At 45.7% G+C, this 25783-nt stretch overlaps 1 protein-coding gene and 1 long non-coding RNA gene across 3 annotated transcripts in view; both read right to left on the bottom strand.

The window, feature by feature from the left end:
* LOC133369401 (uncharacterized) overlaps positions 1-10123 on the bottom strand; it is a 342164-nt gene extending 332041 nt beyond the window's left edge. The window contains exons 1-2 of one of the 2 annotated variants that reach the window (XR_009758879.1): positions 9763-10123; positions 1794-1855 (exon numbers count right to left, since the gene is read on the bottom strand). This is a non-coding gene — a long non-coding RNA (uncharacterized LOC133369401). Of the gene's footprint in view, positions 1-1793; positions 1856-9615; positions 9741-9762 lie in introns of those variants that run through there. The other variant, XR_009758878.1, reaches the window with a different exon arrangement.
* A 10900-nt stretch (positions 10124-21023) lies between these two features.
* On the bottom strand, positions 21024-25230 carry MAF (MAF bZIP transcription factor). The gene has a single exon (XM_061594251.1). The coding sequence runs from the start codon at positions 24353-24355 to the stop codon at positions 23246-23248; it is 1110 nt and encodes a 369-aa protein (XP_061450235.1). The 5' UTR covers positions 24356-25230; the 3' UTR covers positions 21024-23245.
* Between the last annotated feature and the right edge of the window lie 553 nt (positions 25231-25783).

Below are 25783 nucleotides of genomic sequence, written 5' to 3'. Positions count from 1 at the left end.
GGTAAAACCTTAAGTAAATTGACTCCAATCCCAAGTATATGTAACTGGAATAATTGCTTTCTGTGTCCCCATTTCTTCCTTTCCTCACCATTTCCCTTTCCTCAGTTATCTGCCCTGCGCTGAATTCTAGATTGTAAACTCCTCAGGGCAGAGACATATCTTTTGAACGCTTGGAAGTACCAAGCCCACTGAAGGTACTATATAATTAACTAACTCACCTCCCCACCCCAAAAGGCAATTCTATATTTTCAGATAGGTGTTTGATAGCAACCAGGTGCACAAAAGGGATGAGGGAGATAGATGGTTTTTCCACCTGCTCCATCACCACCAACCTGCATTCACAGCGGGAAGTCATGAATGGATGAGGACTAGCCTAACTAAAGCACTACATCAGAAGTCCCTTTACAGGGACTAAGAGCCAAGCTACACATTATGTTATTGCCATCTGGCCTATGGCAATCTTGCTCATGTTCATTCATAAGTCCACTCCGTCCTGTTTCTGCATTCATCTGCAGGTGTGTGTAGGTGTTTTTTTTTTTAAAAAAAGGCAAGAAAATTCATATTAAAATACATATTTAAATATGTATTTTATCTCAATACACATCTTGTAATGCAGTTTGGAGCATTTTTTTCTTTAGACAAGAAGCACTTTGCAAAATTCAGAGAACTGTAAAATCCAAAAGGATAATCACTTTCCGATCTGCACTGTGGTCCAGGAACTGCCAATCAGGTCCATTTGTGTTGGAAACCAAATTCCTCAAGCAGCTTTAGCAGATACGCTTTTAAGTACAGGGTTTTTGTTTCTGCTTTTACACATAACCTGCCACTGGGAGGAGGGGGGGCGATTTGGATCATCATCCTACCATTGGGAGTAGAGAGGCTTTAATCTTTAGACACACACCACTAAAGCCCCAATCCAGATTCCTCACTCTCCTCATGCCTGCAGATTTGATTTGGGGGGGGGAAACATTCACGTCAATGGAAGCTTTCCCCCCTATGCAAATCACAGACACAGGGCCCCCAATCTCAGTGGGAACTACAGCGGGGTGAGGAGGGAGAGAGAGAGATTAAAAGCCCCCATCCTTTCCATGCTCAGGTCCCAATCCAGATCAGGACTCCCGTGCTGGCAATTTGTGTAAACACAACAACGCACCTCTGCAATTCAAGGCACATCTATATAGCTAGAATAATGTGTAGCTTGTCCCCAGGGAAGGAGGGCAGAGGTCCTCTTCAAGGCAAACAGAGAAGTGGACTTCGTTGGAGAAAGAAGAGAAGCATTATGAGAGAACAACTCACACCTTCCCCTTCCGCCTGCTTACCTTTCATTAGGACAGCCCGCCTCTTGCTTTGAAAACAGCAAGCACAGGGTGCAACAACAAAAAATTAAAAATGACATTTTGGTGCACCTTCTGCATCTGATGAGGATGCTACACCAAGGAAGTGTGGGTGTAGAGGTAAATGGAGTCGTGCACACACTTGGTAGGATTGGAGACAATTTCACACACTCCGCAAAGCTGTCGTTAAAATTTAGAATGCATTCATATAGAAAACACCCACGCAGAACAACATGAGGAAAAGATCATACATGCAAGACAAGACGATGGAGAACTGTCATTAAAGTCCCCACTATACAAAACACAGCGGCTTTCTCAAATCTTTGGGAAAATCAACTGGGTCACTCCTGTTATAATTAATAGGTTTTTTTTAACATCATGTTGCAGCTTGGCTTCTTTTTGAAGACGAAGTAGAAGAAGAAAATAATCCCAACTATGCAAAAGAAAATCAGATCGTACCTTGTCAGACTCCAGTTAACAGGAATTCTCACATCACTGATGTAGAAGATTCTCTTGGATACCTACGTTAGTGAAAACAGAACAGAACAAAAAAGCATAATTAATACAAATATTATTTTAAAGTAAAGCTTTATTAACCCTGTATAAAGAAGATAGGAGCAGCACAATATTAGACATGTTTACTCACAAGCAAGTTCCACTGTGTTCAATGGAATTTACTACCTAGTAAGGGCATTTAGCACTGCAGGCCTTGATTCAGAAACGTCTAATCGCCAGCCATTGTTTGAAGCTGTAGCACAGCCATGATTAGGCATTATCTAAAAAGGATTTTCTAGTTCTGTTCTTTGGTTTTCATGCAAATTCTGGCCATAGGAAAGCTATAGAAAAAGAATTAGAAAAGTAGAGAAAAATGGCAAAATCAAAACACAGTCTCCAAGTTGTGAGCTAACGTTTGTTTACAGTGTGATCCTAAACATATCTACTCAGAGATAAGTCCCATAGAGCTCAATGAACCCTGTTTCCAGGTTAGGGAGTATGAGACAGTAGTTTTAAGTTTTCATAATTTATTTGCTTTTATATCTCATTCATAAAAAGAATTAGCTGCGTTACTGTAAATGGACAGAAGAATAGTCAATCGATGCACATGCATAGCCATGTAAGAGCAAACAGCAGCTCCCTTGAATTTCTCATGTTCTGCAAGCTCAAAGTGACAGAATGTATTAAAAATCTAATTATTTTAAAGAAAAGAAAGAAACTATTTACTGTGCAGTCCTATGCATGTTCATTCAGATGTAAGTCCCATTGGGTTCAATGAAACTCACTCCCAGGTAAGTGTGTATAGTATAGACTGTAGCTCCAGAAGGAGACTATTTACAAGAAATAGACTTGAAATATGTATAACCTCATCTGCATTGTTTTTTACTGCAATGCATAACCCAATTTTACTCCAGAACAATCCCATTAAAGTTAATGCTACTGCTCCACAGTAAGTAAGCAATGGGTTACAGCTGAAATAATCATATATTTACTGTTTCCTTATGAACTCTGTCGGTGACAGAACAGCAAAGAGCAGCAAAAATACGGTAATCTCTCCTAGCTGCAAATAAATCCATTTTTGTAGTATATAAGAGCATGACAAGAAATAAATCCTGTTTCTTGAGGGTGCTTCTTTTTTTAACATTAAAAGAAACAAAACATGGATGGATTTGATAGCCAAATTTTCTTTTTGATTTAGAAATCTTGTCCACTATACCATTTTTGAAATTATGATGCTTCTATGCACAGACCCCTTCGAACACCCCAACCTTAACCCCTGTAGAATATTAAAACATGCCCCAAGATTCTGTGTGCGACGTATTACATTGTAGGGAGATGATGCAAGGATGAACAAATGGATGGCTGGAGAACAATAATTTCCAGATGCCCGTTTTTCCTGCCTCCTGTGTTATTTTTGGAACAGAAAAAGAAAAAAAATGGGAAGGGGGGGAATACTGTCTTCTTAAATGCAATATTTGGCACCTTGCCCAGGATCTCGTAAAGCAGATGAGTCCTTTAGACCTTTGGTGTCATTTTCCGCAAGATGACCTCTGCTATCATGCCAACTGGCGAATCCATCCTATTATGAATGCATTCGTTTGGAAGAGATAGGTATTCAATTCTCCCCGCTCCCACCTGAAGAGCATCCAAGGAAGTGTTGCGGTCAGCAGCCTTTTATTACCTTTAGACTATAAAGAGGATATCCCTCCCCTGGCATTACAACCAACTCAATCAAATCAAAGCCCAGCATGTACCTCTGCAGCGTCCAAATATTCAATTAAAATTACTTGATGACTGAGTATTAATAGAGAGGCAAAAGCCGAGAAATACTGCATTAACTCAGCCTTAGAAAAAGGCAATACAGATTTATTAATTTAACATGGCTGATATCACCTCCCCTTCTCAATTGGCAGCATTGGTATAAGAGTTATCATTTAATAAGTTCCCCCCCATGATATGCTTCCATATTATAAAATCATTTTCCCAAGAAAATCTCCAATCTCCTTTAACACAAATAACATACTTTAACAGATTTAATCTTTTCTTTTCTTACTCTAAATTATGGATTCGCAAGAAATTCTATTCAGTCCACGTTTAAAGGTGAATATATCAAATACACACTTTCTGAAGTAACATGTGAACCGAAACACAGCCATCCTTCAAAATTTGCACTTATGATGCAGCTCTCCAACTATGCAATGTTTGCAAAGATGCATACATTAGGGGAAAGTGCACATAAAAATGAATATATGAGTGAAAATAATATACAAAAATGCATTACATTTGGAGAAATTGCTTGCAAAAATGTGTGCATTAGTCAAATCTGCATACAAGAATGTGTATATTCAGAGAAATTCACACTAAAACACTGGAGAATTTTCATGAGAATTTTTTTAAAATTTCAAATTGCTGCAGAAATTCAGAGAAACAAAATTTGACTAAGGAAAAGCTGAGAGAACCATAATGGATAGATCCTTCCATCCCTTCTCTAAATAAATAAAGAATAAAAATGACTCTGCTCAAGGTCCTCCAACAAATCTATAACCCATTCTCATTCCTGTGCTTGTGTTACGTGTGTGATTGCGAGCATGCTGTAAACTCCAGAATGGCTGGCTGGAAGTGGAAAATAAATTTGGATTTGTTAGCAGTCACTAAGGATGGAAGGATCTGTCAATTTCAGTTCTCTTTTCCAGTCTTGCTCAGTTCTCCACATTTACACAGGAGTTTGCAATTAAAAAAAACATCCTCATGAAAAGTCATCAGCATTTTAGAGTGAATTTATCCTAATAATCTCCTTTTTGTATGCAGTTTTGACTATGTACACATTTTTCAAGCAATTTCCTTTAATTTAATGCCCTTTTGTATGTCATTTTTACTAATATATTCACTTTTATGCACACTTTCCCCTAACATTTGCATCTTTCTAAACACTGGTTGGAGAATTGCATTGCAATATTCAGATATGTAAGAATTCCGAAGGATGGCTATGATCCAGTTCACAGAGATTTTTTGGAAAGTAAGAATTTGAGAGATCGGCCTTTGAATGTGAAATGGCCCAAATGGCTTTCCCATCCCTAGCAATCACCATTGCTAACATTAAACTAGTGAGTGGTTTCACTATTTTAGCCTACTCAGTGCTTTCCCTTTAACTAATTAATTAAACCAATGGAAATATATATTACAGTTATCCCAAAAGAGATACTGGGGGGAATAGCTTCAAACAATCAGTCCATCACAGGAGGAAGCTAGTGCTTTGCAACAATTATCTTAATACAACCCCCCCAAAAAGGACGGATTTGTAGATACATGCATACAATTGGAATTTTTCTTTGCTTCTGCAAACAGCAGCCTTCCTTTCCACTGCACATTCCAAGCTGCTTTTTGCAATTCAAGACATTGGGGAAAGTGAGTGTAGCTTCAATCTATGCAGACCTCCAACAAAAGGCAAGGCCAGAAGGGTAGAAATTTAGAGCTTTGGATGTCAAAAGCAGGGATGGGGGAGAAATTGGATTCAGTTCACATTTAAAGGCAAACCTGCCTAATTTGCACTTTCCGAAGCACAGCCAGACTTCGAAATTCACACTTGTCTGAATTTTCCAGTGCAATGCTCCAGTCAAGTAATGGGTGGTATTCAATGCTAGTCAGAGCAGACCCATGACTAACTTAGATTCATTAATTTCAGTGAGTCTACATTCAATAGGACTTCATTGACTACAACCCACAGTGTACAAAAATGCATATACTAGGATAAAGTGCATATATTGGTGAAAATAGCATACACAACGTGCACTGTACGGCCCTGGGCTCCTTCTGGGAGGAAGGGTGGGACATAAATGGAATAAATAAGTAAGTAAATAATAAATAAAATAATAAATCAATAACTGTGTTGAGAAAAATTGCTTTGCAAAAAGGTATATATTAGGGAAAATTGAATGCAATAACATGCATACTAGAAGAAATTCACATTAATATACTCATGGATTTTCATGAGGGTTTTTTTTAAATGCAAAGTGGTATGGAAATGTAGGGAACTGAACTTAAAATTGGGGGGGAGAATCTAAGAGAAATAGAATTATCAGATTTCCTAGTCAAAAGTCACCCCTGAAAATATATTGGAAGAGGGAAGTGGCTGGCTGCCTTTAAAGATTCACACACTTATGCAAACACACAGAGCACTGTAGTTTTACCAACAGAAGTAATCTGGAACCTTATGGAAATAAGCAGGCCATCCATTGCAGCCACCATTTGGAACTACAACGTCATTGGCACAAAAGTCATTTAGGGCAACACATTAAACTGCTATGATTGAAATCTAGCTAAATGCACATGTTAAATGTTCAGTTAATAGCACAACCAAGTAATTAGTTGGCATTGTCAGATTTTAAAATAGCTTGCAAAGCCAAGGAATTGCTCAATAAACCAGCCTGATGCCCTCCAGGTATTTTGAACTACGACTCCCATCAGTCCTAGCCAGCAAGGCTGAAGGTCAGGGACGAGGGGAGTAGGAGTCCAGTAGCACCTGTAGGGCCACAGGTCAGGGAATAACTGCTGTAAACCATCACAGCTGTAAGGGCTCAGTTGTCCCATGCAAGAAGACCACTATGCATTTGGTCTTTGATAAAATACCAAAACTAGGATGTCACCGGGAGAGAAAAGAATCCTGCTAGAAGTCTACATCTGCATTGGAATTGTTTTTAGACGGTTTAATTCCTTTAGCGCTTGTCTGTTTGCCACCATGGACTCCTTAGTGAGGAAGGGAATGATATACCATCATCAATAAATAACAACAACAGGTTAACAGTGGGTTGAAAAATGGAAATGGACTGCTTTCAAGTCAATCCTGACTTATGGCTACCCTATGAATAGGGTTTTCATGGTAAGAGGTATCCAGAGGGGGTTTACCATTGCATCCCTCTGTGGCTAGTCCTCCCCAGCTGGCTAGGGCCTGCTCAGCTTGCCACAGCTGCACAAGCCAGCCCCTGCCTTGTCCCCAACTGCCAGCTGGGGGGCAATTGAGCTCCTTGGGACTATGTAGCTTGCCCATGGCTGCACAGGTGACAGGGCACGTAACCCCTGAGCCACTCACTGTAGGGGTGACCTTTAGCTGGCCCTTGACACCCAGGAGACACGATCAGGGATTTGAACTCACAGACTCTGGACTCCCAGCCAGGCTCTCCTCCCCACTGTGCTATACCAGCTGTCATCAACTGTGGATTACAAACATACAAAAGCAGAGTTTGGACCACTAGCCCTCCATTCACCTCACTGCACCAGCATTACTTGCCACCAAACCCTCGCCTCCAGCTAACAAAGGCCAGATCAAAATGGCCTTTGATTACTGTAGATTTCAGACCAGGCCTTATAAGAAAACAACAACCATACAGGGCAGAAAAAATGAGTCCACATAACACATGATTCGGTTTAATAACACTGGGCAAATAGGCACCATAGAGGTGCTCACAAAACACAGGGCATTGCCTTACACTGAATCAGACCATTGTTAAATCTAGCTCAGTGTTGTCCACACTGGCTGGCAGCAGCTCTTTGGGGTTTCCGGCAGGGACCTGGAGATACCATTGGAGATTGAACCGGGGACCTTCTGCATGCAAAGCAGATGCTCTGCCGCTGAGCTAGGGCCCTTCCCCTAAGACAGGATCTGAAGTCAATAACCAGCCCTTGCCGTCAGAGACACATGTTGCCTTTGATCACAGAGCCCTGATTGGCAAGGAGTTTTGCTGAAGGAGCGAGGCGGGTAGAAAGCCCACATCCCATGTCCTCACTACACTTCTGCTTCCACAATTGGCATCCCAGTTGTTGCCCATCAGCAATCCTCTTTTTGCTCACATTTGAAGTGGGGGAGCAGGGGCGTAGCCATCCAGGGTCTCAGGTGGTCTTAGACCCCTTACTTTTTGGGCACAAGGGTCCCTATGTCTCCAGCAGGTTGCCAGGCCCAGCCTCCAAGAGGTCTTCTGTATCTTTAAAAGTTGTGCAGGGGGAAGGGAGAATTTCACCTTGTGGTTTTTCCCATTACAGTCTTGCAAGAACACCTGCACTTGGCTGAATTTCTCTTCTCTTAAAGCTACAGAATCATTCTCAGGCCCTGAGCCTGGCAACCTTAATTGGGAACATAGCAAGCTGCTTTATACTGAGTCAGGCCATTGGTCAGTCCAGCTCAGTATTGCCTACTCTGACTGGCAGCAGCCGTCTAGGGTTATAGGCAGGAACTTTCCCCAGATATTGAACCTGGGACCTTCAGCATGCAAGGCATTGAGCTACCTAGCTAGTAACAGACATATTTGGTATAGAGGGAAATTCTTTTTTTTTAAAGCCACTTAGGGTCCATAAGAAAAACTTGGACACTTGACCTCCTCCTGTCGTTTACTAGTCATGTAAAGAAAACAGCAGGCAGAGCTCGTCAAGTCCACATTATTGTCATCATCTAGCCATCCTCCAAGAACCTCAGGGCAACATATATAATTCTTCTCCTCTTTGATCCTCACAACAGACAGACCTGTGAGTTAGGCTAAGCCAAGAATCAACTGGCCTCAGGGTGGTAGGAACAAGCTGAAGCCTGTTCTGGTCTAGCCAGTGAATCTAGTGGCTGAGTGTGGATTGGAATCCAGCTCTCTCCAATCCTAGTCCCTGAACCTCAGGTGGGAAACCCCAAGCCTGAATGTGGCCCCCAGGCCTCTCAGCCCAGCCCTTGAGACTCTCCCCAGGCCTAACTCCCTTATGCCTTCCATAACTGCTTTTGTCTGACTGGAATGAGAATCATAGGACCATCAAATAATAGAGTTGGAAGGGGCCTATAAGGCCATCTAGTCCAACTCCCTGCTCAATGAAGGAATCCAAGTAAAAGCTTACCCCACAGGTGAATGCCTCCAGTGTTGGAGAGCCCACCCACCCCAAGGTCATTGGTTCCTTTTTTGCACCGCTCTGCATTAGGAAACTATTCTTGATGTTCAGCTGAAATCTGGCTTCCTGTAACTTGAGCTCATTTTCCTGTGTCCTGCACTCTGGGATGACAACCATTCAAGTACTTGAATTGTGCTATCACATCTCCCCTCAGTCTTCTCGTCTCAAGGCTAAATACATGCCCAGTTCTTTCAGTCTCTCCTCTTAGAGCTTTGCTTCTTGTCTCCTGATCCCCCTTGTTGCTCTCTTCTGACCCTGTTCCAGGTTGTCAGCATCCTTCTTACTGCATCCTGCATCCTGGCATTGTGATAATGCATCTTATTTGCCCAGATGGAGGCCTGTGGCTGTCTCTGCAAGTACATAGAAGCTGCTGATTTTTCCTGGGTGTAGCATAGACTACTCTACAAATGTAACAGCCCCATCCATTGCAGCATCCACTTTTGCCTCTGTCTACCCCCTGGCATACAACCTCTGGAATGCAGCACTCACACAGAGAAAGGCTTCTCACTCCTGCTCTAACTACTACACCAACAACCAAATGATGTTTACAAAAACACATAGATTAGGGGAAAGTGTGCACAAAATGCATATACTGGTGAAAATAGCATTCAAACACATTATATTGGAAGAAACTGCTTGCAAAAATGTACCTGAGTCCAAACTGCATACAAAAAAAGATATTGGTTAGGGAAATTCACACTAAAATGCTGGACAACTTTCAAGAGGATTTGTTTTTTTTAAACAATCTGCAAGCTGCTGCAGAAATGTAGGGAACCAAATTTACCACTGCAAAGGGGAGAAACTGCGAACACCAACACTGAGGTATCTTTCCATCCCGAGGAAGGAAGGGAAGGAAGCACTGGCAACATACCAAATAGGACTACTGGCTGCTTGGGAGAAAACTGCCTTCTGTACGAGAAATAAAACGAGGCCAGTGCTTGCTGCAGGCTGGCTGGATCCTGTCTTAAGCTCTCCCTTCCGTTTTGTTCCAGGAGTGCAATCATCAAACACAACCCACCTGGTCCCTAAAACGCCCTGTTCCTTCTGCTAGGTCCAAGGATCTTGAACTTCCTTAGAGGGAGCTCATTTTCTGCCACAAAGAATTTGTAGTCCTGAACAATCGCCCTGAACGCTATTTTAGGTACTAGAAACTAGATTTCCGGCCGTTGGGGCAGAAATCGAAGGATTATGAGAAGGAGTTAAATCCGGATCCGCTTCACTGCGCGCTTCGCAGCCGGACGACGCGAATCACGTCGATCCCGAAGTAGCAAGTCTCCCGCGGGCATTCAATAGGACTTCCGGCATACTCCCAAGCAAAGAGTGCAATCGAATCGCGGGTTTAGCACCTGCAATCATACTCATCCCCCCAAACGCTTTGTAGCTCGCGGCTTCGAGTGGGGCTCAGTTTCCCGTCTCTGGCTGCCTGCTGGTCAAAGAACGATGAAAATGTCGACCCAGTGTGCGGCAGCTGTGAAAAAGGCAAATTCCATGCTAGCAATAATTAGGAAAGGTATTGAAAATAAAACAGCCGATATCATAATGCCGTTGTATAAATCTATGGTGCGGCCGCATTTGGAATACTGTGTACAGTTCTGGTCGCCTCATCTCAGAAAGGATATTATAGAGTTGGAAAAGGTTCAGAAGAGGGCAACCAGAATGATCAAGGGGATGGAGCGACTCCCTTACGAGGAAAGGTTGCAGCATTTGGGGCTTTTTAGTTTAGAGAAAAGGCGGGTCAGAGGAGACATGATAGAAGTGTATAAAATTATGCATGGCATTGAGAAAGTGGATAGAGAAAAGTTCTTCTCCCTCTGTCATAATACTAGAACTCGTGGACATTCAAAGAAGCTGAATGTTGGAAGATTCAGGACAGACAAAAGGAAGTACTTCTTTACTCAGCGCATAGTTAAACTATGGAATTTGCTCCCACAAGATGCAGTAATGGCCACCAGCTTGGATGGCTTTAAAAGAAGATTAGACAAATTCATGGAGGACAGGGCTATCAATGGCTACTAGCCATGATGGCTGTGCTGTGCCACCCTAGTCAGAGGCAGCATGCTTCTGAAAACCAGTTGCTGGAAGCCTCAGGAGGGGAGAGTGTTCTTGCACTCGGGTCCTGCTTGCGGGCTTCCCCCAGGCACCTGGTAGGCCACTGTGAGAACAGGATGCTGGACTAGATGGGCCACTGGCCTGATCCAGCAGGCTCTTCTTATGTTCTTATGTTCTTATGAACTCGCCAGGTGTGGGTGGCTAAAGCACTTCAGAGTGTAAATGGCCCGGCGTCATTTGTGCAGAGGCAGCGGGCTGCAGTTGTCTCAATGCAGAGGTACGGGAGTCAGTCCCATTGAACTCAATGGAAATGGGACTTACTTCCGAGTAAGCAAGTATAAGATCAGGCTGCGCGGGGGGGGGCGAACTTCTGCGCCTGCCTTTCCACTGTTTGGCCCAGAGATCTGTTGAAGTTCCACAGAATGCTGATGCCACACACTTGGCTTCGGATCGGGGACCTTCACCTCCAAGCTTTGAGGGCAGGAGGGCCCCCCCATCTCCAAGCGACTCTTGTCGTTTCCGGCAGGGGACAAGGATATTAGGAAGGGAGGAGTTTCTATATTATGAGTTTAAGGCTGCCATCTTATCCACACTTACTTGGGAATAAGTTCCATAGAACTCAGTACACCTTACTTCGGAGTAAACATGCATCGGATCGCATTGTTGCTTAGTCCACGTCGGATCCCGAGCGCAAGGGGCTTGGCGGCTGATCCAAAGGCAGCGCGTCCGGTTGCAGATCCTATGCAGCGAATACGAGTAAACGCACACAGGATCGGGCTGCAATGGGAAAATCCTACAGGATCGAGGCTTTTCCTCGTGGTTTATTTAGCTCAGCGGTGTCTTTCAAGCATTAAGGCTGCAAATCCAATATACACTGGGAATAAGTCCCACTGAACTCAATGGAGCTTACTTCTGAGTAGACATATATTGGATTGTAGCCCAAGAGTGCGTGTACGTGTGGCTATCTTTCACAGCGTATTTTAAACGGCTTGGATCCTGCTCGACCCATGGAGCTCCTGAGGGAGTGGCTGGACCCGATTCTTAAGGTAGGTCTTTAGTAAGTGAGCCTAGAACGCAGCCGGGACCACTAACAAAATAGTTCAGACGTGGGTGCGCACTTAAAACATTTATACGTGACCAGTCGCCAAAAAACTTGTGTTCCCCACCTTAAGGTGATCTCGCTGTCACTCTGTTTCATATCGTTTGAAGTCAAGTGACATCCTTTTTTTAAAAAAAAAAAACTCTCAAAAATGTGGACACAGACATAAGTAGGTATTGTGCAGTGGCGACCGGTCACGTATAAATGTTTTAAGTGCGCACACACGTCTGAACTATTTTGTTAGAGGTCCCGGCTACGTTCTAGGCTCACTTACTAAAACCATGCGCGCTAGAGAGCAAGCTCTTGATCTCAAATAGTACCTGCTTTTGCAGTGAATCGAAATTAGGAAGGGATTCTTCATCCCTGTCTTTTCGCAGGGAGGGTCAAGAGTTATCAGAGAGACAAGATTCAGTACATGATAATATGACCTTTTAAATAAATAAATAAAATGTGAAGGTACATGCGAGGTCCTTATTTTGGAAGGGCACTTCCTGAATGAATCCCAGTAGCCCAAGCTTGAACTCATAAGCATATTTCCTTGACTGTAACGTGCCACTGAACTCACAGTGAGACGGATAGTCGGATCGTATGCATTTTCGCTCCGGATTCTCCCTGCGTTCAGTGGGGCTTACTTCCAGGAAAGGGTGCACAGGATCCTACGCATGCTTGCTCGGAATCCTACACACAGTTATCTGGGAGTAAGTTCCACTAATCTCAGCGAGGCTTTCTTCGGTGTATAGGATTGCGCTTTTACTTGCATGAGATAAGCTGTAAATCTTTTCTTTCTGTTTCCTTTTTAAATCCGTATCTGGGCAGATAAAGGTCTCCAGTCCCTAACGAAGTCAACATGACAAGGAAACTCTTTAATTGTATTTTTAAATGCTGCAAACTGCGGGGGTGGTAGTGACACGAGGAACAAGCATGGATCTCTCTCTGTTCGTGGGCGTAGATGTGTGTGTGCGCGTGCGATGTGTGTGTGCGCGTGCGATGTGTGTGTGTGTATGTTTCGTGTTCATTGTGGATGCCACGCGGCCCGATCCTGTGCATGTTCACTCAAAACTAAGTCCCTTCCGTCGTACTCCCGGGTAAAGCGTCCAGAGGATCGCGGTTTCCGAAGGAAGCTTTGTGGCTTCCAGACGACGCTTATAAGGAAGCGAGGCTACAACAATCCTGCGCAGGTAGTCTAGGGAAGACCGTCCCATTGAGCTCACTGGGACTTACTCCCGAGTAACCGTATCGAAGGACCAGACTGCCAAGAGTGACTCCTGAGACAGCGCGATCCTCTTACACGTCTACCACTCAGAAATAAGTCTGATTGAATTCAACGTGGCCTCCTTCGGCCCTAGAGTAAATGTGTGCAGCATGGCAGCCTCTAATAGATGTCTACTCAGAAGCAAACTCCATTGGGTTCAGTGGGACTTACTCCTGTGTAAATGTGTATTGGATTGCAGCCTTAGACCTGTTCTTTGATGGTCGCCCGGCGACGATCCAGGCACGCAAGTTGGAAGGAATTTATTGCAGGCTTAGAACACTGGTCAATTTCCTCGTCCTCCTGCCTGCTAGCCGGTCGGCCACCAACCCGACCCGAAACATCTCAAGAATCAACCACTACGTCAGTTCTCTTCCTTACTAGAGAGCGAGAGAGAGAAGGGAAAGCCCAAAGAGAAGCTTTTGAGGCCAGGTCGCACAATACATAAGCCTGGAGGCTGAGATTGTTATGGAAAAACGGCCTTTGTTGTGTCTGAACTGGAGCAATGACCGGCAGCAAATCCGGAATGCCCCACCCCACCCCCGTCGCTGGAAAAGTTACAAAGGACTGAGGGCTGTTTTACTGCCTGCACGTGGATACAGCACTCCTAAGCGAAATCTGCTTCGGAAGTGTGTGTGGTGTGTGTGTGCTGTATCCATTTTTTCTTGCAACAAGACAGTATATTAAACCTTGTCTCCCACCCCCCCAAAAAGGGGGGGAGGCTTGAGATCCAGGCCAGGCGATCCTATCCACGCACGACTCGGTATACAAGCTCCTTTGAACTCGAGTCTGAGTCGACGTGTTTAGGATTGGACAATTAAAAAAGGGAAGCGTCTCCGGGACAAAAGTGTGCCGAGGTCGTGGCAAGTGGGTGAATATTATAAGGGGCGGCCTGTGTGAAGAAGAGAAGAATCGCGTGCCCAGTTGTAACGAAGCGGGTTTGATTCGGAGGTGTCAGTCTCTGTGTGTGTGCTGCTTCATTCCAACGAGACAGGGCGCTTGTAAACGTCTTAGGGGTCTCCGACGGGAACTGCTTAGACAGCCGTGTGCTTGAGTCCGTGCGTGCGTAAGTGTGTGTGTATGTGAGTGAGTGAGAGAGAGAGGGAGAATAATCGCGCTGTTCTTCCTCTTTTAGCAGATGGGTATGAACAGGAAGCTCCAGGGCTTCAGGCGAGCTTGACTTGGCCAAGTGCCCAGTTAAGGCCCCGAGCTAGGCAGCTCAATGCCATCGAACTCAGCGGGCGAGAGCTGCGGCTCTGCTGGATGAAAGGAGCAGATGGAGTTAAGCGGGGTGGGGTGCAGGGACAGCTCCAGCCCAAACAGGTTTCCTTTCGGCATGGAAACCTTCCTGAGTTCACTGAGGCTTACTTCGAGGTAAGTCTGCAGCGCTCAGCCGTCGGGGGAAGGCCCTGCCTCGGGGACGGAGCATCTACTTTGCGTGCGGAAGGACGCAGGTTCAAGCGCGGCATCTCCAGGTGGGGCTGGGGAGACCCCTGCCTGAAACCCTGGCGAGCCGCTGCCAGTCAGTGTGGACATTACTGAATCTGATGGAGCAACCCGTCTGACTCAGTTTAGGGTAGCTCTTTATGTTCCTACGTACTTAGCTCGCGGGCTGGATTGCCCCCCCCCAATTCCTGAACCACCAATGTTTCCCTGTTGCTGTTGTGTTTTTACAAGCGCTTCAGGAGGTTTGCCTAACTTCGCCAACCTAAACACATTCGTGGTCGATTCAGCCCAAGTAGAATTAGCAGACCGCACTCCGAATCGTCGATTCTGGCCAGGCAGAGTTTGAGCGGCTAAAACGGAATCGCTCCAGAACTGCTCCGAATAGACGGTGTGCGTGTGTGTGTCTTCATTGTTCAGAGAAACCCTGAGTTATTGGAGAAGCCCTTTTTTAAAAACAAAAAACAACAAAACTAGAAATAGGAGGAAAGAAGAGAGAGGGGAGGGGGGATTCTGGTAAGCCTTACAAATCCTTTCACCCGGGTTGGAGGAAGGGCCTTGTGTGATCCGTTTTCCCGAAGGGGTGGCCGTGTTAATCGGTCGCAGAGAAAGCAAATATTCTCGTGCCCCTCAAAGCCTTTAAACCAACTTTACGCCGGCATCCGCTCTTGTGGATTGGCGTCCACGAACCTTGGTGCCACCAACACCAAACTGTGTTCGCAGAGGCCATAAAAGAGTCTTTCAGTGGCACTGGCATCCATAGCCGTCCCCCCTTCTTTTTTACTTCGAAGAAAATCCCTACTCCATTCAAGGGGGCTTCCTCCTTCGCACGTGCATGCAGGGGTGGGTGGTTATGCATTAGCCTTTGTGGCGACCAGTCGAACATGCGTCGGAGGTTCGTTCCGGGCCCCGGGAACAAGTGGCGAGGTTTCCCTTCCCAAGTCGCAGCCGCTTGGGGAGCCCTGGATAAGACGGTGGCAGATGATACTGATTGAGGCACATCATTTGCTGGCTGGAACCCAGAGACAAGGCTCACCGCGCCTGATCCGATACCCAGAGCTTGGAAAAGTTACTTTTTTGAACTACAACTCCCATCAGCCCCAGCAAGCATGGCCACTGGATTGGGCTGATGGGAGTTGTAGTTCAAAAAAGTAACTTTTCCAAGCTCTGCCGATACCCCAATAGGATAGATCGGCGGAAATGGCCCGGAGGAAAAGCATAGGGACTGAGCTCAGATCGAGGCATTCCTTCTGCGTTGCTGGGGGAGCGACTGGAGAGAAAGTAGATCGCATAGGGGAGCACAAGCAGCAAGTTCAGTATTGAGTACACTGACTGGCAGCCGCTTTCCAGGGTTTCAGGCAAGGGGGCATTCCCAGCCCCGCCTGAGTGTGCCACTGGGGATCGAACACGCAAGGCTGGTGCTCCGTCAGCCCTTTCCTATGTGAGGCGGCTGTGCTTTATAGTGGAGTGTGATGTTCCTGCTTATAGTGTAAATATGGTAAGTGCTGTTTATATAGAAGACATATGGTAAGTGGAGTGAAAGAGGAGGGGGAGTACATGGGCAGTAGAATGCTGGATGATTGGCTGAGCATTTGAATGGCTGGGAGTATAAATGGAAGAATGACAGTTGAATCTGGGTGGTGGATGTTGGGAGTGTGGAGAAAGAGGTGTTTGAGGGTGGAGGTCAGGAGTGTGGAGAAAGAGGGAGTTGGAGTTCTGATTAATAATAAGTCAAGTACAAAACAGGAATAGTTGAAACCATACGCTTGTGAAACATTCTAAAACTAATCTTGTTATTTCTGATATTTAATAAATACTTATTTGGTTTACCAAAGGCCTGATCCTTGGCTGGGGGATATACATACCAGAAGGGAGGGCAAGGTAATTACCAAGGCTGAACAGAAACAGTATCTAATGGTGGCAGCTGTGAAGGGAGAAATAATAACAATTCAAGTATCCAGAGCAACCCAGAGTTGTATGTGTTATCTATAAAGATACAAGGGGGTTGGGAACAGCATAAGCACGCAGTCACAAAAGTAACCAGCTAGAGAGAGACTCAGGCAAAGTCTCTGGGAGTATTGGTTATAGGATGTGACTGGTGGTGCTGCCTAGCAGGGGGATCTAGTGAGATCTGTGCTAGAGCGGAGTGAGAAACCATATAAAGGACAGTCTGGACTGGTGGTATCCCTGGTGGTGCCTAGTGAAAGGCAGTAGCCACAAGCATGTGGGAACTTGACAGGGAGAACCAGGGAAGGACATCACATGGAGCAAGACAGCCTATGGGTGGCTTTTTTTTTTTTTAAAAAGTTAAGAATCTTCCTATGTTATTAATGTAATCACAAGGGGCTTTTTTGGAGGGGGTCGAGGAGGTAGGAAAGGAGGATGGGTAGTCAAGCTAGGCAATTGTTGCACATCTGCTATTGCAAAAAAAGGTTATTTAAGAAAATACACGGGATGGGGGCTGGTAACTGGCAACTGTGCTTTTCTTCAGGAGTGAGGCATTACAAAAAAGGATTTTGTGGACTGCGATCTGATGCCCCCTTGAACATAGTGGGGCTCCCTACCCTTGTCTGGTGTCAATTGAGTGCCAGTGTGATGTAATGATAAGGGTGTTGGACTCTGACCTGGGAGACCAGGGTTCGAATCTCTGCTCATCCATGAAGCTCGCTGGATGACTTTAGGCCAGTAACTGTCTCTCAGCCTGACCTACCTCACAGGGTTGTTGCGAGGAGAAAGGGTGGAATATAAATGTAAGGGGGGGAAATAACAGAATGGGGGGGTCCCAAGCACTAGTTTACTCAGGAGTAAGCCACTGTGTTCAATGTGTATAGAATTGCAAATGGAAGCCTGCCTTTCTGCATTGCACGATATATTTGCAAATGCTATCAGTCTATATGTCCTGTGGGTGTGCAACTCCCATGAACGTGCAATGGGCGATGCAATGAATCAAAATTCAAGAAGGTGTAAGGGAGGAGGAAGGCTGCTGTCCTATGCACACTTTCATGGAACTGAATTCTGGGAATACTGCTTCCGGGTAATTGTTCATCGGGATCGGGCTGAGCATGGCACTGATCCCTTTTGACCTAGGATTTCAGGATCAGGGCATCTAAGAACCTTAAGGAATTGGAGAAGGGGGGCAGGTCCATCAAAGTTTCTTAAACATGTTTTTTCTGTGGTGGTGGGGAGGCATCAGGCAAAGCAACATGGAGGGAAGTGGGGTGGGTGTTTTTTTAAAAAATAACACCTGACATGAAAGGTTAGCAAGTTTTTGTGCCACATCATGCTGGGCCTCCACAGTTTTGAGCTACACATCTCAGTCCATTGCCTTACACCCCATATGCAAAAATAATCCTCGAATAAAAACGTAAAAAGGCTCCCTCTGCTCTATGTGAAATGATGCAAAGGGGAAAGCCCAGCTGTTCCTTGAAGGGCCAGGGACAAGGAAAGGGATCTCAGAATACAGAGATATTTTTCTTCCTTCTGTCCTTGGTTGCGTGTGTGTTTGGGGGGGGGGAGACTTGCTTCTCCCTCTTTGTAAACTTTGTCCTGTACTTTAGCTTGTTCTTCAAGGCCGAATGACAAACATACATCCAATTGGCTCTGCTCTTCTTTTTTCTTTCTCTGGCTGCCTGAACACCAGGCACTGAAATCATCCCTCCCCCACCCCCCAAAAAACTGGGAGCTGTAGTTTGTATGGTGCCAGGAACTGTAGCTCTGTGAGGGATAAACCACAATTCCCAGGATTCTCTGTGTGCTTGACATGTACGGCGTGCAGTGCTGCCACACTGCTTAACGTTAGAAATCAGAACAGGAACCGTGAAAGTAATGCTGGGATTCATCAGTGCCTGTAGCTCTTGCAGGAAGGAAGGGGAATTATTTTCTGCTGCAAGCACCCCCTCCCAATCTCCTCTCCCATCCCACTGCACTATACCATGCTTCTGAAAGGGGTGGGGGCTGTCTGCAAATGTAAGATCTGTTTATGCAGGGAAAATCCTAACACTGATCAGGCAAACACTTTGCAGGGGGTGTGTGTGTGTGTGTGTGTGTGTGTGTGTGTGTGTGTGTGTGTGTGTGTGTGTGTGTGTGTGTGTGTGTGTGTGTGTGTGTGTGTGTGTGTGTGTGTGTGTGTGTGTGTGTGTGTGTGTGTGTGTGTGTGTGTGTGTGTGTGTGTGTGTGTGTGTGTGTGTGTGTGTGTGTGTGTGTGTGTGTGTGTGTGTGTGTGTGTGTGTGTGTGTGTGTGTGTGTGTGTGTGTGTGTGTGTGTGTGTGTGTGTGTGTGTGTGTGTGTGTGTGTGTGTGTGTGTGTGTGTGTGTGTGTGTGTGTGTGTGTGTGTGTGTGTGTGTGTGTGTGTGTGTGTGTGTGTGTGTGTGTGTGTGTGTGTGTGTGTGTGTGTGTGTGTGTGTGTGTGTGTGTGTGTGTGTGTGTGTGTGTGTAGGCCTCTGCCAGGTGAGGACCATCTGCAGCCTGTGCCACTTTGGGCAGAGGATTCAAACACTGGAAGAAAAAGAGGGGGGTGAGGAGGCGTGGCAGCCGCCTCAGTGGTGGAAAGAGAACACTCTACTATCTTTATAAGAGCAAATAATTTTCTGATTGGCCAATTGCAGGCAATTTACACTGTGATTATACATTAACTTGCCTAGACAGAGCTGCAGTGATGGGCTATCAGAAGGTCAAGTGCAAAAGGACATGTGTGTGTGGCTTTCCTTTCAGGGCTAGGAGGAGGCTTACGGGGGGGGGGGCTATGAAAGAAAAGTAGAAGCATGCAGAAAGGGTGGCAGCAGCTTGATCCTGCACACTTCCAGGCCTCTAAATTCGTGTAGATGTAAATGTCCGATGCACTTACATGACTGCTTGGTTTAGGGAGCCATAAACCTTTCCTAGGCTGCTGGCTCTATAACAGTCACACTCACTGACAGTCACACACATACACACACAAAGCAAGACAGATAGCACAAGGCAGACACAGATCACCTCTGCCTTAGTGCCACACTGAGGTCACAACTTTGTTTAAGTGCCTCATGACCTTTGCCCCGGCTCAGCGGAGGTTTAAGAGCAATACCTTGTAAAGTTATACAGGCCAAAGCCTGCCTGCAAATTGAGACGCAGCCCAGTTCTCAACAGTTTCTTAGGCCTGTCTTGCCCCCTCCCCCTCCCCCGCCCACAGTAACATTTTGGTTATGATACTGGGAACAGGTGAGTTGGTGGAGGCCACTGTCACCTGAATGCTCTTCCAAAATGATTAAAAAAAAACCCAGCCCTATAGCTGTGGAGTCCTGAGCTCTTGAGAGCCTGGATTCCGTATTCTGAAAGTAGATTCCAGGTTCCCTCTAAGAATTTGAGAGCAAATCCAGAATGCTCCCAGATAGGACTGCAAACAGTTTACAGGAACTTCACTGCGTCAAATGTTGGAGTGTTTTTGACAGTGAGAAAGAAGTCTCTCCCCCAACACACTTCTACTCATCAGAAATACAGCTTTTCAGATTTTTCTTCACTTTCTTTTTTAAAAAGTGGGCCACTTCTGTCAATTTACTTATTTATTTATCATTCTCCTTTCCTGAGAAAGTTCACCAGAAAAGCTCCGGCTGGCAAAATACACCATCAATGAGTGAAACAAAAATACTTTAATAATAAAAAAAAGGAACCGGATGGTGATGGAGAGAGTGCTAGCCTGGTGGAATTTTTTTACTTCTCTCTCTCTCTCCCTTTTGAATGGTTGACTGTCCCGCCCTATGTTGTGTCACAAGCGGCTTTTGAAAAACAACACATCCTCTTTCAAAAGCAGTTTGCTAGGGTGCCATGGGAAAATATGGTTCAAGAGAAAATAGGGGGAAGCCTTTCCCTAAATCACTGGTCCTGGGTGCACAGAATTAGTTTGGTGGTCTTTTGGTTCCTAGTCACATTCTTAAAAACCTCCTGTAATGTCAATAAATGGATTTGTAAGAAGAAAAATCTGATGAACTTTCATCTCTTATTACAGCCTAGGATGCACGGCCCACTTTCCATGACTTCAATAAGATGATGCAAAATTCTCTCAATTTTGTTATATTCCACCATAAATCTTTTTTTTTTTTTAAATCTTACTCGAGGCCTGTGGCTTTAAAACATCATGGCAGGGGAAGACTCAGAACACGTTTTAGAATTATTACAAGACTGGAAAAGTTACACCTAGTTCCTGAAAAGCTATGCTTTACACCTACCTGTGAGAAAGCAGAGCTCTGGAGGGTTGCAATATTCACCTTGCCTGAAACTTAGGTAGCCCCCCCATACCTATCTTATCTATCTATATAACCTATGTTAGTAGACCACTTTGTCTCTCAGCACCCCACCCAATATACTACTTTTAAGGAGATTGCTTGACTTTTTTTTGGGGGGGGGGGTAAAGCTACAGACTAATGAAACTGAATATAGAATCAAAAATGCAGTTTATTATAGTAGATTATTCTTTCTTTTTGATATAACCATAAAGTTGAAAAAAATGAAAGAAAAGCACATAAGGAACATCACAGATGGTTAGTTAGTAACTCAAGATATAAAACAATTTTGCACAGCAAAATATGTAAAGGGGGAAAAGTAACCGACAAGATTTTTTTATATTTATTGTGGTAAGATTTACTTTCCATTTTTTAAAAAAAAGACAGGATTATCAGTCCCTGAAAATAAAATTTGCTGATGAATGCCTTTAAAACTTTGTGAATTTGTGAAGTTACAGAAAATCCATTTCTGCACCACAATAGAACTGTAAAAAAATCTGCATCATTTAAAAAACTGAGGAGTAATGCCAACTTTGTAACTGCATAAATGGTATTAGCATCCTAGACAGGTTTGTAATGGTTTATATTTTATGCTTCAGGTTATAGCTTAGTGCAATTCAGTCGCAAATATTTCAATTTCAAAAAAACAGCAACCCCAAAACAAAAAAACCCCAACCATACATTTTGAACATAAAATACCCCTATAATAATATAAAGGGGGGATGATCCCCTTTTAATACTTTGGTTTCCAAATACAGTCAGTGGTGTAGCAAGGTCTACATATACCCAACATATTTAAATTGCAATCACATGCTGTATAAACTATTTTAAAAAAAGAAGTCCTGTGGCAAAATTCTACCCCCTTTTAACATCACAACAGTGAACAATTTAGTGCATCATATTAAAAAAAAAGGATCTATATCTAAACAGACCTAACTCTTCTGAATTTTTCTAAAACGTTTCTTTATCTGTAGCATACATTTGAACTGGGCTAACAGATAATAAAATATAGAATTAAATTATATACCAGGAACGGATAGCATTCCACATTTTGACAATGACCAAATGCAAAAGGAAAACAAAAACAAAAGCATAAATGGGGGAGATCATTCCAAAATAAATTTTAGACTGCTTTAAGCAACAGCGGCCTTTTAAAATCCCACAAATTGGAAGCGCCTTTTTTAAAGCATGTTTTAAAACTTCTTTCCAAAGTTCTTTTTTTAATATCATATTAAGGTAATCACAATCCATTCTGGCGTTCCCCCCTTCCTTTTCTTTCTTTTTAAAGAAGGGGTGTATCATCAATGCATTAAAACAGAAATCTGACGTTGTGAGCAACTCAAAGCAGTTTCCAGAGTAGATGAACACTTGAATGAGAAGACCCCAAAGGTTGCACTTTTTTGTCTGCAGTTCAAAAAAGTGGTAATACAACTAAAAAGGATGAATGTCATGCCGTTACAGTCTCCGAAGTCCATATCCAAGCAAAAAGGAAAAGAAAAACGCACCATACATGTCCAGCATGCAGGTCTTTTATCAATATAACGTCTTTTTATTTTCCTCCCCATGGTCTTTTGAAACAGTTACACAGTTAATTGATGCTAAGGCAAAACAGCAAGCATAGTAATGGATGAGATGAGTATGGGAATCTAATGGCAGACTAAAAGTTTCACCATTTGTCAGGGCAAGGCCACAACTCACATCATGAACACATGGTAGGCTGATGAAGGCTTCAGTCTGGCAGGTTGATCTAGATATATTGTCTAGGTTTAGCACAACAACAGATGGAACTCAGCAAGCTGAAGTCTTAAAAAATCTTTTATAACTTTGTTTCCTTCCCCCCCCTTGTCATCCCCCCCCAGTTCAAAACCCATTTGAAGAACTCAGGATGGCAAAAGCAAAATGCAACTTTTTGCACTGTGAGCACAGCAAACTTAAAAAGAGAAGGAGGAAACACTTGGCGAATATTTTTTAAAAATGTGGAGGGCAGGTTTCTCAAAGGCTGAGCAAGCTTCAGAATGGAGTACTGAGCGGGCGGGAAGTTGGCTTTAAACACAAACACCCCCCTCTCCCAGCAAGAAGCCCCCAGAAAAAGAAAATAAAAACATAAACTTGTAGAAGGTTGGCTATTGCTGAGTCAGTCCACCTTAAAAAAAAACCCCAACAACAACCCCAAACTTGAAGTTCTTGGGTTTTTTTAAAAAATATATTATTAATAATAATAATAATAATAAACATGGCGGCCAGTTGGGGTGCTTGATCGCTAGCAATCTCCCCCAGCCCAGCCCAGGCTCATGGAGAAACTTTTGGGCGCACGTCTGTGCGCGCGCGTGCCCTCTAAAGGTGTTAAGACGCTGCCGGGGAAAGCGGGGGGTGCCGGTTGGCGGTGGGTGGGGGAGAGGAAGACCTCAACTCACATGAAAAACTCTGGCGAGGATGGGTTGTCGCTGCTGGAGCCGTTTTCTCTGAAGCCGCTGCTGACCAACTTCTCATATTTTTCCTTGTAGGCGTCCCTCTCTCGGACCAGCCTGGAGATCTCTTGCTTGAGGTGCTCCACTTGCTGGAGGAGCTGGTTCTTCTCGGATTCCAAGACGTGCCGCTGCTGGACCCTCTTGAAGCGGCAGGACTGCGCGTAGCCCCGGTTTTTGAGGGTCCGCCGCTTCTGTTTCAGCCGGATCACCTCTTCCTTGCTGACGCCGCGCAGCTGCCGGTTGAGTTCCCTCACTGACATGGTTACCAGCTGCTCGTCGGAGAAGCGGTCGTCGAAATGCAAGCCGCCGCCGTGGTGCTGGTGGTGAAGACCCCCGCCTCCGCCTCCGGTGCTGCTGCTGCTGCTGTTGCTACTGCTGGCGCTGCTGCTGCTGCTGGCCGACGACTGCACGCTGCCGGGCTGGGGGTGGTGGTGGTGGTGGTGGTGGCCGGCCGGGTGGTGGTGGTGGTGGTAATGGGGCGCGCCGCCGCCGCCGCCGTTTTGCTGCTGCTGCTGAGCCGCCGCTATCACCGCCGAGACCACGGCGGCGGCCGAGCCCATCTCGTCGTGCTGCATGGATCCCCCCGGGCCGGCGGCCGCGGTGGCGGCCGCGGCAGCGGCCGCGGCCAACTGCTGCCCTCTAGCATAGCCATCGAAGGCGGCCGCGCTCTGGAGCTGGTGGTGGCTGCTGTTGTTGATGAGCGCTTCCACGGCGTCTTCCGGGCTGAAGCCCAGCGCCTCCGGGTTGAGCTGCTGCGGGTAACCGGTCATCCAGTAGTAGTCTTCCAAGTGGGTCTTCTGGTCGCTGCCGCCGGAGCCCGGGCTGGGCGCCGAGAAGCTGGGCGACGGAGGCACCGAGCTGCAGGGCGTGCTCATCGGGGTGGAAGAGAGCGATCCCCCGGCGATCAAGCGGCCGCACTGGCTGATAATGCGGTCGGTCTCCACCGGCTCCTTTTTCACTTCAAACTTCATCAGATCGAAGTCATTAACATATTCCATGGCCAAGGGACTGGTGGGCAGGTCGGAGCCGTTCAGGGCCAGCTCGGATGCCATCCTTTTGCTGGGGGTGCCGCCGCCGCCAGTCCTCCAGAAAGGGTGCGCTCCCGGAGCGAGGGGGCTGCTCTGGCTTGCAAGCGGGTGAGCCAGTTTGAGGGCTGGCAAGAGAGCGTGCCGTTTCTCCCGGTGGCTGCGCGGCTCGCTCGCTCCCCCTGGCCGGCTCGCTCCAGCCCCCCTTGCGCGAGCGCCACTCCGAGCTGCGACGAGCTCCTCTCTCGCCCTCGCGCTCTCTCAAACGATCGCAACTCGGGTGCAGCGAGCGGACTGCAGGCGGCTGCCTCGCGCTCTCGCCTTGCTCTACTTAGTCGCCTTTTGCATCAGGCTGGGCTTGATTTCTTTTGCATTCCCCCCCTCTCGCCTCCTTCCCTTCCCTTCCCTCCCCTCCCCTCCTCTCTCTCTCTCTCTCTCTCTCTCGTGCTGCAGCTTTGCAGAGAAAGATTGCTGTAAGTTGTCGTTGGAAATGGCTGTTTGGATTTCTTTCCGTCTCTCTCTCTCTCTCTTTCTTTTTTTGTTAACACTTCATGATCTTGCCTTCCCTCTACTCTTGCTTCTGATTTTTTTTCCCCCTCGTGCCCAGTGCAAAAACGCAAAGACCGGGAGAGAGTTTCACCGTCAGGGGAGGGGGAAAAAGAGAGAGGAAAAAAAAAAGGAGGTAAGTAACTAAATTATTATTTTTGGGAAAAAAACCTTGGATAATAATAATAATAATAATAATAAGCCTGAGGTCAATGCGATGACCCAAAATAGCAGATTTTTTTTAAAAAAGAAACTCGACTCCCAAGCTCCAGCAAGAAGATGAAAATATATTTTAAAGAGCTCATCCAGGAGAGTTTAAAAGCATTGCTGAGTTTTATAGCGTTCCTGACGTCAGCTTTCTAATGGGAAATGGACTCCGAGTGCCGGCCAATCCAGTGGCGCGAACCCGGCCCTCGTTAGCATAAATAGTATAGAAACAAGGAAACTTTTCGAAGCTGTCAATCAGGAGCCGATCAGCTGACTGTCAGCTGGGACCAGAACTTTTTAACTCCTTCCTGACTGAGAGTGCTGTCTTAGAGTCCCCTTGGGAGGGGAGTCACTATTACACTGAACAACCGAGAACCCCGATTATTTCCACTGGGAAGGCAGAAAAGCTAAGGGGATTTTTTGGCTTGTGGCTGGGAAAGGGGGTGGTTCAGTAGGTAAGGAAGCTCCGAGCCCCTGCCACTTTTCCTGCTTGCTGTGTAGCTGTCTGCTTGCAGGGCTGGTGCATCTCGGGCTACTTTTTTTTTTTTTTTGCCTGGGGGGGGCGTTTGCAAACATGTGTCGTGAAAACTGATCCCCGCGCGAACTTTTTCCGGCGTGGGTCTCAGGCTTGGTCTTCACTAGCCTTTTCCTCCTTAAGCGTGCGCGCATGAAACCGACACACACAGAGAGAAACAACAACTC

This window comes from Rhineura floridana, chromosome 13 (genome assembly GCF_030035675.1).
Source record: "Rhineura floridana isolate rRhiFlo1 chromosome 13, rRhiFlo1.hap2, whole genome shotgun sequence".
Taxonomy (NCBI): Eukaryota; Metazoa; Chordata; class Lepidosauria; order Squamata; family Rhineuridae; genus Rhineura; species Rhineura floridana.
This window is presented reverse-complemented; position numbering and strand designations above follow the sequence as displayed.